Source organism: Miscanthus floridulus, chromosome 10 (assembly GCF_019320115.1).
Source record: "Miscanthus floridulus cultivar M001 chromosome 10, ASM1932011v1, whole genome shotgun sequence".
NCBI lineage: Eukaryota > Viridiplantae > Streptophyta > Magnoliopsida > Poales > Poaceae > Miscanthus > Miscanthus floridulus.
In genome coordinates this window covers 117,800,902-117,815,103 of record NC_089589.1, presented here as the reverse complement: position 1 = coordinate 117,815,103, position 14,202 = coordinate 117,800,902, and the positions used below count along the sequence as shown (strand labels likewise).

The 14,202-nt window shown below is 45.0% G+C and overlaps 2 protein-coding genes and 1 long non-coding RNA gene across 3 annotated transcripts; 2 read left to right on the top strand and 1 right to left on the bottom strand.

Moving 5' to 3' along the window:
- The first annotated feature begins 4,075 nt into the window (after positions 1–4,075).
- LOC136487047 (ABC transporter C family member 11-like) lies at positions 4,076–7,132 on the top strand. The gene is made up of 7 exons (XM_066484167.1): positions 4,076–4,501; positions 4,609–4,657; positions 5,025–5,090; positions 5,312–5,363; positions 5,482–5,589; positions 5,732–5,839; positions 6,633–7,132. The coding sequence occupies exons 2-6, from the start codon at positions 4,614–4,616 to the stop codon at positions 5,786–5,788; spliced, it is 327 nt and encodes a 108-aa protein (XP_066340264.1). The 5' UTR covers positions 4,076–4,501; positions 4,609–4,613; the 3' UTR covers positions 5,789–5,839; positions 6,633–7,132.
- Positions 7,133–7,208: 76 nt separating this feature from the next.
- LOC136487048 (uncharacterized) lies at positions 7,209–9,370 on the bottom strand. Its single transcript, XR_010767121.1, has 3 exons — positions 9,182–9,370; positions 7,512–7,641; positions 7,209–7,316 (listed from the first exon to the last, which is right to left on the bottom strand). It is a non-coding gene; the product is annotated as an uncharacterized lncRNA (long non-coding RNA).
- Positions 9,371–9,489: 119 nt separating this feature from the next.
- LOC136487046 (proteasome subunit alpha type-5) lies at positions 9,490–13,978 on the top strand. The gene is made up of 9 exons (XM_066484166.1): positions 9,490–9,637; positions 9,759–9,840; positions 10,400–10,480; positions 10,893–11,006; positions 11,095–11,196; positions 11,963–12,021; positions 12,983–13,085; positions 13,473–13,538; positions 13,628–13,978. The coding sequence occupies exons 1-9, from the start codon at positions 9,624–9,626 to the stop codon at positions 13,718–13,720; spliced, it is 714 nt and encodes a 237-aa protein (XP_066340263.1). The 5' UTR covers positions 9,490–9,623; the 3' UTR covers positions 13,721–13,978.
- Positions 13,979–14,202: the final 224 nt, after the last annotated feature.

The window sequence follows — 14,202 nt, the reverse complement described above, 5'->3', positions numbered from 1 at the left end:
GTTTGAGGCTCAATCAACTCCCCTATCCCTAGGCCCGTAGTACCAACATTCCAAAGAAACGATCGACATGTGAAAGAGGATAACCAGAAGGGGAGATAGAAGCATGTCAATCTGGGTTTGTCGCGCTGAACGCTGGTTCATGAACGAGCACCAGATTGTTATTCGCAGCGCGTTCTTAGTGAAGTTCGAACAATTTTTGTGAGAGTATCGCAACACCTAACACGACTATAACCTACACTATGCTCAAGTGCTCACCTTGGGCCAACCAATAGTGATCCAACATATAAAAATTGCTTAATCATTTTTGTTGAAATTTAAATATCGAAATGGCATTGTCGATTATCGTTACAGACTTAGAAAGGATGAGAGTCCCGCTTGAACTAAACAACCATTAACACCTTTGATTGAATTTTTAAAGGTCAGAACTTCGTCGATGTCAACTAGACAACATGTCATGACATAGTCCATACTTCGTACTAACTCGTGGAAACAAAATATTAAAGCACTATTTAAGTATTTTGCACATTATAATTCTTCAAAAATGGCACTTTCTAATTATAAGCTATGTCACATTTTCATTTGCAGAAATCGTTTTTCATGTCGAACATCTAAAACAACTTATCCTATTTTTCATATTAGAATTTCATAAGCATGTTTACACATTAATTGAACTAACTCGCAATATCCCGTTCGCTTCTCTTCTCATAAAAATGAGACCTACAATTTAATTATGCTTTCTTGTGAGTTTTAAAATTTTTAACACCCGAAAACTTGTTTTGTTAATTTCATTTAGGCCTTAATCTAAGTACTAAGCAAGATCGTAACACCAGTGGTGTTACAGCATGCATGCAGTTTTCAGGTGCTTGTGTACTCAAATGCTAGGTACTTGAAGTACCAAAACTATGATTAGGCTCTTTATGATTATAATGCATCCAAAGGCCTTGAATGTGTCTCCTAGAAACAGCAGCCTAGCCATAGTGCTGCTATGCCTAATGGTGCAACTGATGGTAAGCAAGGAAGTTAGAAAAATGTGCTTATATTGGCTCTATGTGATGTTGTTTGCTCTTTGGCAGAAGCTAAAGAAGTCTCCCTCGTGTAATTGCAATGTGTAGGCCAATGATGACAACAACCTAGGCATGATTAGCTGCCTTCATGTTTTTCTTCTTTATCTGATGAACCTATGTCTTATCTGGTTATGCTTTTGGACATGTGGTATCAGACTGGAACTCATATTTGTGCTGTTGATCTCTCTGTCAGATTGTTTTTTGATTATTTGGGGGCAGCTATGATTAATTAATGCATGACATCAGTACTTAGTCTGAGGCCCATATGATTAATTCACATTGCCGTTGTTGTAACCTCTTGTCTGATCAATTTGCATGCTTATGAAACTACCTGTTATCTGCTCTGGTTCTCTCTACCGTGGCGATTCTGATATTTGGCCTATGCCTAGCCAGGCCCAAATCAAACACCATCTCCAACCGGTAGTTGGAGGTAGTTGGTGATGGGCCTACCTGGCTGGAAGGAATCAAACACAGGGTCTCCTGGGCCTGTCTCCTCAGCTACAACAAATCAAACATGTGCATATGTCTGCTCTGGGCCAGGCCTTGGCTGGCCTTGGGCTGGCCGACGGGCCTAGCCACCCCTGCACTCTATATCAAACACGCCTAGGGCCTCCAGCCGTCTACTAGACTAATGTCATCCAGGACAATTAGATACCTGTTATAGAGATTTGAGATTTCAGTGTGGATGTGTCAGCAAACACCATTATTAATTAATTAATTGTGCAATCTTTCATGATAGGAGAATAACATTTTGCGAAAAATAAAGCACGGTACTCCCTCCATCCCAGAAAGAAAAAAATACGGTTCTCGTTTCTCGAGGAGGTGAACAATTTTTAAATTTGATAAAATCTATTTTAAAAACTATTGATATTTATGATATAGAATAAGTATCATCGTTAGATTAATTTAGAAATTTATTTTATTCATAGTAAACCTATTTAGAGTTTTAGACACATGAAATGGTAACATTATTATTTCTATAGATTTGGTTAAACTTAAGGAAATTTAACTTGTCTGAGTATGCGCGCACCTTTTATGTTCTAGGGACCTGTAGATGTGCTTCTCATCGTCCTTACAGAAGAAGGCGAAGCCGCCGCCGCCGCTGCACCGGTCCTTGAGCTGGCCAAGTATGTCGGCCAATACTGATTGCCAGCTGCGGCTCTCCGATGCCGACACCCAAGCCCGGTAGTCGAAGTGGCCACCGATGGTGCGGTACACCTCGTGAGCAAGCATGGTCTTGCCCGTCCCGGCGTCTCCAACAATGTCCACCACCTGGCGCTCTGACGCCGCCGCCTCCCCATTAGCACCTTCGCCCATGAGCAGCATCCTGGCGAGCTCGTCCCGCTGGCCGTCCACGCCGACGTGCGCCGCCACCGGCACCGGCACGGCACGGGCCCATGCCAGGCACTACCCGATTGGCCATGGCACGACAGGGCCCTGCATGCCGTCGGGCCGGGCCACGTTGGACCTTCGTGCCTGGCCGACAGCCCAGGTATGGCCTACCGGGCCAATTTTCGGGCCAGGCTGGCCCGATAAGCACGGCCTGCCAAGCAGGCTGGGCCAGCCTGAGGCTCGCTTCAACTGGGGAAGACAGGAGGATGGCAGCAGCATCAGATCCGCTTTAGCCGGAGAGTGAGGGAAGAGGAGGCGGCGACCGCTGCGCTAGAGGCCGGTTGTGGACGCTGAGCTGGAGGCCGCGCAGGGGGTCGCCATTGCCGCCGCCGCTCGAGTCCGCTCGAAGCCGGCTGCCGTGCTCATCTGCCGGTGGTGCAGGGGGCGAGGAGGAGGTCTACCGGCGATGCGTGGGGCGAGCAGGAGGACGTGGTCAGGGTGGGAAGCAGGGGAAGCAAGAGGGCGAGGTCGGGGCGGTGCCAGGGCGAGCAGATCGCGACACACTTGCGAGTGCGGCACGGCCGCGCCTGAGAGCGTGGGGGAGCGTGGAGTTAGGGTTAGGGGTGTTAGCGCGCTGGCCGCTGGGCTATGCTGCTAGGGGCGTGGGAATTGTTTAGCAGGCCGCACCAACTACCGGGCCACCACCGGGCCTTCCAATAAATGTCGGGCCGTGCCGTGCCGCCCGCTGGGATGGGGTGGCGGCCCAAGCTTGGGCCGGGCCAAAAAAAGAGGGGGGGGGGGGGCTTCGTGCCGTGTCGTCCGTCTACGAGCTGCATGCTCATCTTTAGCACCGGGGTAGGGCGACGGGGATCATCCTCAACAGCGGAACCAGGGGGGCCAGCAGGAGCTGCCCCCTAGATTGGAAGCATAGGAAACGTCGCGGAGACGAGGAAACGTCTTAGACTTTCTCACGGCCTCTGGTCGTATCGCATTCGCATCTGTTAGGGGCGGCTTCTCTAGCTAGTTGTGCGCGTGGTCAGCGGCGGAGCGCAGCAACAGCGGCTTCTCCACCCCATCGCCGGCCGTCGCGGCCTCCTTGACCTGCGCCCTCGCTGGTTGCCGTAGCACTCGTTCGATCAACAACAGACGAGCAGAAATCTGCAGGTGCAAAGTAAGTACAGTTTGTATTTCCAAATTAAATACTGGTTTGTTTAATCGATACTATCTCTAATTTTTTTAATTGCTAATTCTTTTTAAAATAGAAGATGCGTTTTTTAGATATTAGTAATCTATATTGAGAAAGAACTTGTAGTACAAATTACGATGGATGTCATCGTAGATGATTTCTATCTCTGTCTATACCACATATAATACACCGATGTAAAATTTACTAAAGCCATATAAAAACCTATCTACCACAGTCATGTGCACCTAAAAAAAATACACCCAACAGCAGCTAACCTTTGAAACAAACGCACCAGATCCACTCTACCATCTCCTTTCTCTCACTCGCTCAAATCAAACGGTCCAGATTGTTTGTTTCAATCCTCATCGCTCATCCATCCCACATCCTCACCCTGCGCGCAACTCCCTCCCTCCCTCCCCCGTCGGCCACGGTTCGATTCCTCGGGTCCCTTCTTTTTTCGGAGAAAAAAAAAAGCATCAACGCTAGGCTCGGGGAGAGAGAGCCGTCTGAACTCTGAACAGGCACGCCGACTGTTTCCCCTTCGCTCGCGACCTCACGGGAGCTGCGACTAGCGACTAGGACGGCGGCGGTGCCTCCCTCTCCGCCCACAGCATCCCTCTCCTTCTACCAGTCGGCGGACGGCTAGGGTTTCGGCCGGCGGCGGCCGCGTCCAGAGCAGGCTCCCCCGCCGGCCGCGCCTCCCTCTCCCACCTCCTCTCCGCTGCGACATCGACGACGCCAGGGCCTGTACGCACGGCGGCCGAGTCGCCGCGCTCGTGTTCGTGCGCGACGAGGAGACGCCAGGCCGGCAGGTCGTCGTTGCGGCGGGGCCCCCGAGCCGCAGCAGCCGGTGGTTACTCTCGCCGCGGTTGTGTTGGTTGTAGATTGACCACACGTGCTGCCCGTGCGCTCACCTCAGGTGAGCGTCCCTCCCTTCCTTCTCCTCTCCACTCTTGCATTTTTTCCTCATTCTCAGGTGAGCCCTTTGTTCAGTTTTGTTATGCATTTTTTTCCTCATCCCTGCAGGTAGGATGCGGCCAGCAGTTCCAGGTTCTGGCTGGGAGGATTTTTCAAGGTACGTTTTCTTTAGATGATTTGCCCTGTGGTTTCACACTGACATTCTCAGCAACTCTTTTTTTTCTCACAACTTTGTAGATTGATAATGATGCTTCTCAATTTATTGGTCCACTCGTATTAACCTGTTGTTAGAGGTTTGCTTCTCATTCCATGACATTTGAAGCCAATAACATGGAAGTGCTTATTTATGTATCTATGCACAAAATTTTGTATAAATTGGTAGAGATTTCTTTTCATCAATCACTCGCCCCCATCATTAATAGTGCTACTGAAGTCCATTGATTCTGGAACAGACAGTGTGATTATGTATATCTTAACATGCCTTAATTATTTGCTTTGAACCATTTTTTTTCTTTTTTTGACAGTCTACGAAAAAAGGTGATCCATCTCGGAACGGGTACATCTATGCCTTCTCAATTTTTGCAGGAGTGGTATGGATCATTTTCATTTCCTTCAGGTGTATTCCATGTTTTAAAGGCGGCTAGGCGTCCAGGCGAGTGCTTGGTACGCCTGGACGCCTAGGCGACAAGGCGCCACTGTTTCCCAAGGCGAGCTAGGTACGCCTGGACACCTAGGCGACGCCTTTAAAACATGGGGTGTATTTGAACTTCCAACCAACAATTATGGTACTTATGACTCTTCTATTTTTCAGTCACGGGGGGTTCTTGCTGAGGCACAGTACTCTCAGAATGTCATGCGTGTGGGTAGGCATTCTTGGAATCACTTGTTCCACTTTCTTGAGATCACTCTTCTACTTAGGTTGGCATGGGAATCATTCCTGATTTGTAATAACACGTGGTCTCAACTTTTGTTGTTATACAGATTGCAACTGTTTTCCACAACTCGTTGCGATTAACTAATGATAGTCGTAGGAAGCTTGCTTCTGGGAGGATTACCAATTTGATTTCAACTAATGTGGAGTCCCTTCAGGTATACTTTTGTGTTGGACTTGCTCATTGTTACAAAGGATGGAAGGACTGAAGGAAGAAGTGACATGTGTGGATACCATGCATGCTGGCCATTCATGTCCATCTTTTTTGCACCCTTCTAATTTAGATTTGTACATTTGCAGCAAGTGTTCCTTGTCCTTGTCATAATCAGGGAGGTGTGCTTCACATCAAGGCCATAGATCACCACAACATGCTGAACTGAACTTCAGGAATAGCTAAATAACTCCTAGGTGAGATGCTCCCCCCCCGCCCTCTAGCACCTGTTTATCTTTCTTTTGATATAAATATGACAAATTTTATCCATCTAGATTAACAAGAGATACAAGTATAGTAGTATACTGGTTTTCATTCTTGCTAGGCACTTTTGCATGTCCTTCAACAGCTCACTCTCACTCTCTGATTAGTAAAAATAGGATCTAAAAGGTTCAGATATAGCTGCACCCAGTTATGCTTCATATTAGAGCTTGGTTTTTGTTAATTTTGAACAAATGGACATAAGGAATATTCTTCTTTTCTTTCTTGGATGGATTACTAAATTTAAAGTCTCCCTACATTTTAGGGAATGTCTTTTTACTTCAATCACTTTTTTCACGGATGTGCAAATGCCATGCATTATTAAGTTCTTTTTGTGCCTCTCCCTTTGAGGCACATGGAGAATAATAGGTATTGATATGCTGTAGTTGTAGGTATTGAAATTAAGTTCTTTTCTCAAGTTATTATATTGTTTGCAATTCTTCCAAGCATATGATGCCAAACATGTGAAACAGATATTTTCTTACCAAGTTTAGATCTTGGTGATTGGCAAACAAATATCTTCTTACAAATATTTTAGTTATTTGATTTATCCGTAGCGTTAGCATAGGCATTATACAATTTCTGAGATCGGTCATTGCTGCTCTGTGAATTCTTATCTGCACTGCACATCCAGTAATTGCCGTGATAATTGAACAATACAACGCAAAAAAGGGAACTGAACTGATATTTGGTACATCATAACTATACTTGTATCAATATTTCTTGCAGTTGTCAGGTACTCAGGTCTCATGCAACATACAACAGGGGAACAGGCATGGCTTCTTTTTACAACAGGATGCTCGGATCACAGTCACAGGTGCAATCGCATCTGTGAAGGCAAGTGTTTCTGTACATCAAGATGGGGCGACACAGCAGTGGACCCAAGGAATGACAAAGCAGACAGCAGACCAGCATTAGAGACGAAGCCACTGTGCTCTGTAAGCAGAAGATAAGATGGCCTCAATCCTTGACGTCTGCGACGCCTTCAGAAGCTATCTGAAACCTCGCTTCTGCTTCAGCCAGGCAGGGAGAGCTTATTACTTTACAAATCCGCTCCTCCCCTCTTCCCTTGCGAAGAAGCCTGATAGAGTGTTGGAGACAGTATCAGACATTTTAAGAAAAGATATGGATAGGAACAGAATAGAACCTGGGTCTTGGAGAAAACCAGTTAGTTCATGATAGCTGGCATAATGTACCTTGTTGTGGAAGCATGAGCCATGATGTTACCACCAATGGGCTCAGCCTGTTCGGGAGGCCATATCGTATCGTGGATTATTTACTGCTGGCTGGTTTGGTGTGAGAGAAAAACACTGTTCCCGGTTGGAAATTTACGATCGTTTACGAGCAAGCGAACATAGCAGAGCCATCCACTTGTGCTACTACTTGATTGGTGATAACCACAGCAACTCCAAACTGCCATGATCAATCAAATCAAATTAAGAAAAGCAAAAAATCATGAAGGGATATCCAGTGTCAACAGCATTTTCATTTGACTGAAAGCTAAGACAAAAACCATAAAGAGAAGACTTGGTGTTCTTGAAGACAAAAAAAAAAAAAAAAAAAAAAAAAAAAAAAAAAAAAAAAAAAAAAAAACAATTTTATACCAACCTCATCTGCTAACTTCTGAAGGCTTCTCAGGAACTTAGCCATATGCATTTGCCTAGCTGATAGCTCTCCTCTTCCTGAGAAATCAGTTCTGTACAGAGCTGTGGCACTGTCAACAACCATTAGAGCAAACCTGCAAATGTAGATATTCAGATTAGAAATTCTAACCAAGCTACCTCCATAATCACTAGTCTTCATAACAAATATATACTGATAATCAAAGAACACAGACATTGGCAGAATAAGCAGTTGCAGTGACAAATTTAGCTGGATTCTGCATTTCCTAATGTGATGTGATCGTGAAGCAGCACATCATGTATTCATGTTAGACTAAGGCCATGTTTAGATCCCATCCAAAATCCAAAAATTTTCAAGATTTCTTGTCACATCAAATCTAACATGAAATGTAGGTAAAAAGAATAATTAATTGCACAGTTTGTCTATAATTGACGAGACGAATCTTTTAAGTCTAAATAGTCCATAATTGGACAATTTTTGCTAAATACAAACGAAGGTGCTACAGTAGCCAAAAGCCAAAAATTTTCGCATCTAAACGGGGCCTAAGTAGCAAACACTGCATTGGTATATCCCTACAGACAAACCAGGGCATACAATTAATTAGCTGTACGTAATGCAAGGTTTGATATGATAAACATACCTCAGCTGATTAACCATTTTATGTTTTAGCTAGTTAGCTCATATGAACCGCAACATGTCATGAATAAATTTGGGATATTCCACATAGAGTGAAAACGGACAATACTAATGTTGTAAATAGTAGTGAAGTCCAGTTCAATATTAGGCCCCGTCCAGTTGCCAAAAAAATTTGCATAGTAACTGTCACATCGAATCTTGCGGCACATGCATGGAGTACTAAATGTAGATGAAAAAAAAAACTAATTACACAGTTGGTCGAGAAATCGCGAGACGAAACTTTTGAACCTAATTAGTCCATAATTAGATACTAATTACCAAATACAAACGAAATGCTACAGTGAGCCAAAATCCAAAAAAATTTTGATCTAAACGCACCCTTAGTGAAGCACATCATTTCAGTACAGCAATGAATGTACTAAATGTTGACACTGTTTATTACCGAAAATTGTGCAATCCACGGTAGAAAGGACCAAACAAACCCCAATAAACGCTCAAGCTAGACCACCATTCATGTGAAGTGGCGAATTATCAAAAACCTAGGTTCTCGCAACCAAGAATCTGTGGCGACAATGTCAATTCAACCACGCATGAACTGGAAATTCCAGAATCGCTCACAATTTTCGCTGTCATTCACGGGAAAAGGCGAGTTGATCCATCAAGAACCTAGTTTCTCGCGGCCAATAATCCACAGCAACAGCTGGGGAAAACCAATGTCAATTTATCCGTGCACGGACCGGAACATCCAAGAAACGCTTGCCCTTGGCTCCACCAAGTAGGGGAACAAACGATTCAAGAACCACCCATTTCGTCGGCCAATAACCCAGCCCCGCAGCCAAAGAACCCCGAACCCGCAACGAAGCCCACCTCCATTCCCTACACGCGCGGAACGCCAAGCCGGAGCCTCAAGAAAGCCTCGGCCTCGGAAACGCCGCCCGTTCCGGGACGAGGGGAGCAAGAACCGGACCCAAGAAGCCGTGTAGGGTTTGGGCGGGGGCCGAGGGGAGCCGGGTCCGTACCTGGAGCTGCTCGATGGGGAATGGCCCGTGCTCCACCTCCTCACCCGCCGACATGGCCTTCTCTTCTCTCACCTCTCGTTTGCTCTGTTTGTTTGTTCGAAGAGAAATGGAGGGCGGCAAGGCAGAGGGCCAGAGGCTTCGAGGATCTACTGGACCTCATATGGGCCTCCGTCCAATGGCCCAACTAGTGGCCGTCAGCCCGAGTTTGCTTGAGCACAGTAAGATGACCTTGGGCTGGACCGTGTTACCATGCTGAGATACGAAGCCCAGAGGCTGGGAGGCGTCCGGTCCTGCGCGGGCGGCCCATATACATGACGGACCGCGGCCGCCCGCACCGCCGTCGCCTGTGTTCTTCGCTTCAGCTTCCTCGGCAAGCAGAAGAGAGGCTCCGAGGTCCCGCTCGATCCAGCATCCGCCGTCACCGGAGTCGCCGACCGAGAGGATGTTTCTCACGAGGTGACTGGCCGGTTTCAGATCCCTCTGTCCTTTAAACCCTCTGGATTCAGTCTGCCGGCGGCGGCGCGTCGTGTGCTGAGTTGCTGACGCATTTGCATTTTGTGTTTGGGGGTCTTTGCAGGACGGAGTACGACCGCGGGGTGAACACCTTCTCGCCGGAGGGGCGGCTGTTCCAGGTCGAGTACGCCATCGAGGCCATCAAGGTGAGATCCCCTCTCTCGTTGCTGCCTCCCTTCGTAGCGTTCTATCGGAAGGGCGACGTGCTGTATCGGATCGAATCTGAACACAGTGGGGACGCCGAGATGCCGGGTGCCTGTGCGGGCTGGTGGGGACTTTTGTGACGACGAGGCTAGATTTGTGGGGTTAGCTGTTGTTGCGTGAGCGCAAATCTGAAAGGGCGCAATTGGGGGGGTTTAGGATTTACAGAATTGCTGGGATTTCTGAGTTGAGGGTGTTATAGGATGAAGTCAGGAGTATGGCTCACTCGATCTTACTAGTTGAGGTTTGGGATTGTGGAAGGTTTGTGGTTCTGTGTCTAGTCAGTTTCAGCTTGACATGTGATGGCATGCTCTATTTTCCTCAATAGCACCGGATTGTCATTGCATTGCTAACCAGAAAAAGTAGCTCAAGGACAAGCACTTGCACTCAAGTACACACGCTGTACTGAATTTTGTGCAATTTGCCAGGCCTTTACTTGTGAGATTTATGTGGGTTTTGTGTGACAAAGTGATGCTCATGTTGCTGTTCCCTTTGCTCTTGCAGTTGGGATCCACTGCGATTGGGTTGAAGACAAAGGATGGTGTTGTCCTTGCTGTTGAGAAACGTGTGACCTCTCCACTGCTGGTACTTACTGAGTTACTTTTTCATTCCCCCTAGCTGGTACTAGGGCTTGATTGTATGGTGGCAAAGATTGGGATGTTAAATTTGGAACAATGGAACATTGCTTGCTGACCAAACGTTTATGATTGAATTATTGTGATTTCTTATACAAGGTTTATTGTCTTTAGGTTAGCTCCTCTTTCACAAAGTTTTGCGGCCCCTCATTCTACTGTATTTTTTTGGCAATATTTTAACCTACAGCTGATGCAATCGTCGAGTTTGAGCTCAACTTTATGTAATTTTGTGCTATGATAACAGGAATGGTTTTTATCAGAGGAAATGGCAGCTCCATTTAGCCTTTGGTTTTCATGCTATAGGTTGTTTCATGTTTAAATTATTAATGAATTCAGTTTTCCTTTGCCTTTTGATGTTATAGGAACCAAGCAGTGTGGAGAAAATCATGGAAATTGATGAGCACATAGGCTGTGCCATGAGTGGACTTATTGCTGATGCTAGAACGCTAGTGGAGCATGCTCGTGTTGAGACTCAGGTACTTTCCTGGGTTATATACATATACATATTTATTTACATGTTTGGGAGCTTTCTCTGTTAATCTGACTTGACATGTTTACAATCAGAATCATAGGTTCTCATATGGGGAGCCAATGACCGTAGAATCTTCTACACAAGCTATCTGTGACTTGGCTCTGCGCTTTGGAGAAGGTGATGAAGAGTCAATGGTTAGCCTCATTTATGTTCCTATAGCCTCCAGAACGCAAGAAGCAAGATTAATTATCTGCAGACTATATTTCATTCCTTCAACTTCAAAATATAAGATGGATTTACACCAATATCTTTATTTTTCAAATGTTCTGACTGGAGGAAATTGAATCCAGTACAACATTTAGGTGTTGAAGGGCAGGCCTGGTGCAGTGGTGAGAGCTGTCTCACTGAGTCACCAGGTCGTGGGTTCAAAGCAGCCCCTCCGCAGATTTGCGGGGGGAAGGCTTGCCTCAGTTTTTCCCTTCCCAGACCCCACTCATGTGGGAGCCTCCGGCACTGGGTCTGCCCTTTTTACAACATTTAGGTGTTCTTATAACTGGTCAGCCCTATTACTCCCATAATGAATATGAAAAGAGATAACAGACACTAATGACCTTTTATGAAATGATGAGTATTTGTTATATACCTATCTTGCCTGCATTGGCTCTTTCATGTGTAAATATTATCTTATCAGGGCCTAATGGTGAAGATGGACCTATGAATTGTTTTTGTTGAGGTTCATTAGAGTTACAAACCGAAAATTTTCCCCATTTGCCAACCATTTTGATAGGGCCAACCCACTACTAGTTTTCAGTTTTCACAGCATTTATACAGCCACAGTTTCCTGCAACACACATCTACTTTTATATTTCCATCTCAATAGCTCGTCGAGGGGTGTGCAAAGTTGTAATCACTTCATGTATCGTGTAGTGGGCGTTCTGATGTACTTATTTGTTTGTGCAGTCACGGCCATTTGGAGTCTCCCTCCTAATTGCTGGACATGATGAGAATGGACCTAGCTTGTAAGTGCTGATCCATTTAGCTCACTGAACTAGATTTTCTTTAATTGCAGTCTTCAGAATCCATGTTTTTCTTAAACTGGGGAGATTTACTTCTTTTTCTTATGCTAAATCATTGTGCTATAACGCATTGAAATTGCTTTTTTGTTGCCTTTTTTTAGACTTTAGGCTGTCATGGTAATGTGGGTTGCTTTACTTCTGTTTTCTTCTGTAAAATCATTTTACTATCATCATATCATGCATCACATTTGCTTTTTGTTGGATCTTTTTAGATCGTCATGGTAAACGCTTTTTTTAGTGGATGTCTCTTTGCTGCAGAGTGTGGGCTTACCATTTGTTTGACTCACATGAACTATGGTTGTCTACTAGGTGGTTTTGTTCTACTTAGGTCATTATGTGTCCTTGACAGAAATTAAAGTAAAATTCCTGTAAAATAAGGAAAAACAGGAAGGCATGGAACTTGTGACCAAGATTGTTCCAATGGTTATCTACATCATGCATTGAACTAAGTTCTGTACATATGTGGACAAGGTCCTTATAACAAGCATAAGTGATATATAAAAAGGTCAACTTTGAGCCTAAGTAATAATTTTCGTTGGGGTTTTATGTGCTCATGCTTTATATTTCATGATTTGATCCATATGTGTATAGTTTTTAAGTAGAAGGGTATTCTTTCCATGCTTCCCAATAAGTCTAGGGGGGATTTTCTTCATTTACCACTGGAAGTTTAGCCAATTCCCAGACATAAGTTTATTCGGTATACATGTTGGCTGAGGCATATATTTTAGTTAGTGGAATATAGAGGAGACCAGGCACTTATAGCAGGCCCCTCTGTATATGTTGCTCATTTTGCAATCATGGCATCCTTATCTCTCTATGTTGTGAGGCAGATCTTTTTGTCATGATCAATTTACACAAGGCCACTGGACTTTATTTCTCATGGTTCACCATATGTGTGCTGCAGATACTACACGGATCCATCTGGAACCTTCTGGCAATGCAATGCAAAGGCAATTGGATCAGGTTCTGAAGGAGCTGATAGCTCCTTGCAGGAGCAGTACAACAAGGTATGGTTCAAGATAAATGCTAAGCTAATCAACAAATCGTACAGTTCCAAAGAGAGGTGCCGCCTGTGAACCCTAGTTATACGGAATTATCTACCAAAGCACATTATGTCTTGTAAACTCAATACAGGGGGAAAAATGTCCTAGAGCAGTAGATTAATTGCAATGCTGCTTAGAATCTTTGAATATGCTACTCACACAGAATGACATCACAAGAATTTGCTCCACAAGGATGTAAAAATGGGAGGATAATAGTCCTCCTTTATGGCTGTCAAAAAAAATGTAGAAGTGCATGCATACTGCAATGTCATAGAACAGATCCATAAAAAATAGTGTTGGCTGTTACTCATGTGGAAGAAAATCGAGAGTAATGCCTTGCTGATATTGCAGGAACTAACCCTCCAGGAGGCGGAGACCATAGCCCTTTCTATCCTGAAGCAGGTTATGGAAGAGAAGGTATGGCATGTCAAACTACTCCATATTCCATCGCTCAGCTCTGTTGAACCATTCATCTAAATGTGAACTTATCGTCTTGTTCTAAACAGGTGACCCCAAACAATGTCGATATCGCCAAGGTTGCCCCCAAGTACCACCTCTACACCCCTGCTGAGGTCGAAGCTGTCATCGCGAGGCTGTAAAACACTTCTGAGTTCTTGATTTCCCATCAACAATCACGGTCGTTGTATGAAACATGCACATTTTGATGTGGGCCTATCAGCCTGCTAGTGTGTGTTGCCATGTTTGTCCCCATGCTCTGTCAACTCCACAAGGGCAGTTCATGTTAGACTAATTGGCAGCCCGGCCAGTTCAGTGATTTAAGTAGCATTGAGAACTTTGTACTGACAGAAAGAATGTATACTTCTTTTTACGAATTTGACTTCAGTTTCTTCCAGCCAGTTCGTGACGCGTTGACTGGTTTTGCAACCTGCAATTTCCAGTGGTCTGTGAATTACTGCGGTGGTGGTGGCCATATCCGGTGCCTTTCACACGCAGGCAATTTTTGCTTTTCTGGTGCTGGCCAAGACAGTTTGGTCTGCCCAGGAAATTTTTATCCATTTGGTTGAAGGCTAGAAATTGGCATGACCAAACAAATTTAGCATGTGACAAAGGGCATGTTCTG

Excerpts from the sequence above, each read along its gene's own strand:
- LOC136487047 (XM_066484167.1), top strand. The coding sequence starts at position 4,614 with ATGCGGCCAGCAGTTCCAGGTTCTGGCTGGGAGGATTTTTCAAG. Across the intron at positions 5,364-5,481 it reads TCAGAATGTCATGCGTGTGG|ATTGCAACTGTTTTCCACAA; the intron begins GTAGGCATTCTT and ends GTTGTTATACAG. Across the intron at positions 5,590-5,731 it reads CTAATGTGGAGTCCCTTCAG|CAAGTGTTCCTTGTCCTTGT; the intron begins GTATACTTTTGT and ends GTACATTTGCAG.
- LOC136487046 (XM_066484166.1), top strand. Across the intron at positions 11,007-11,094 it reads ATGCTCGTGTTGAGACTCAG|AATCATAGGTTCTCATATGG; the intron begins GTACTTTCCTGG and ends GTTTACAATCAG. Across the intron at positions 12,022-12,982 it reads GATGAGAATGGACCTAGCTT|ATACTACACGGATCCATCTG; the intron begins GTAAGTGCTGAT and ends TGTGTGCTGCAG.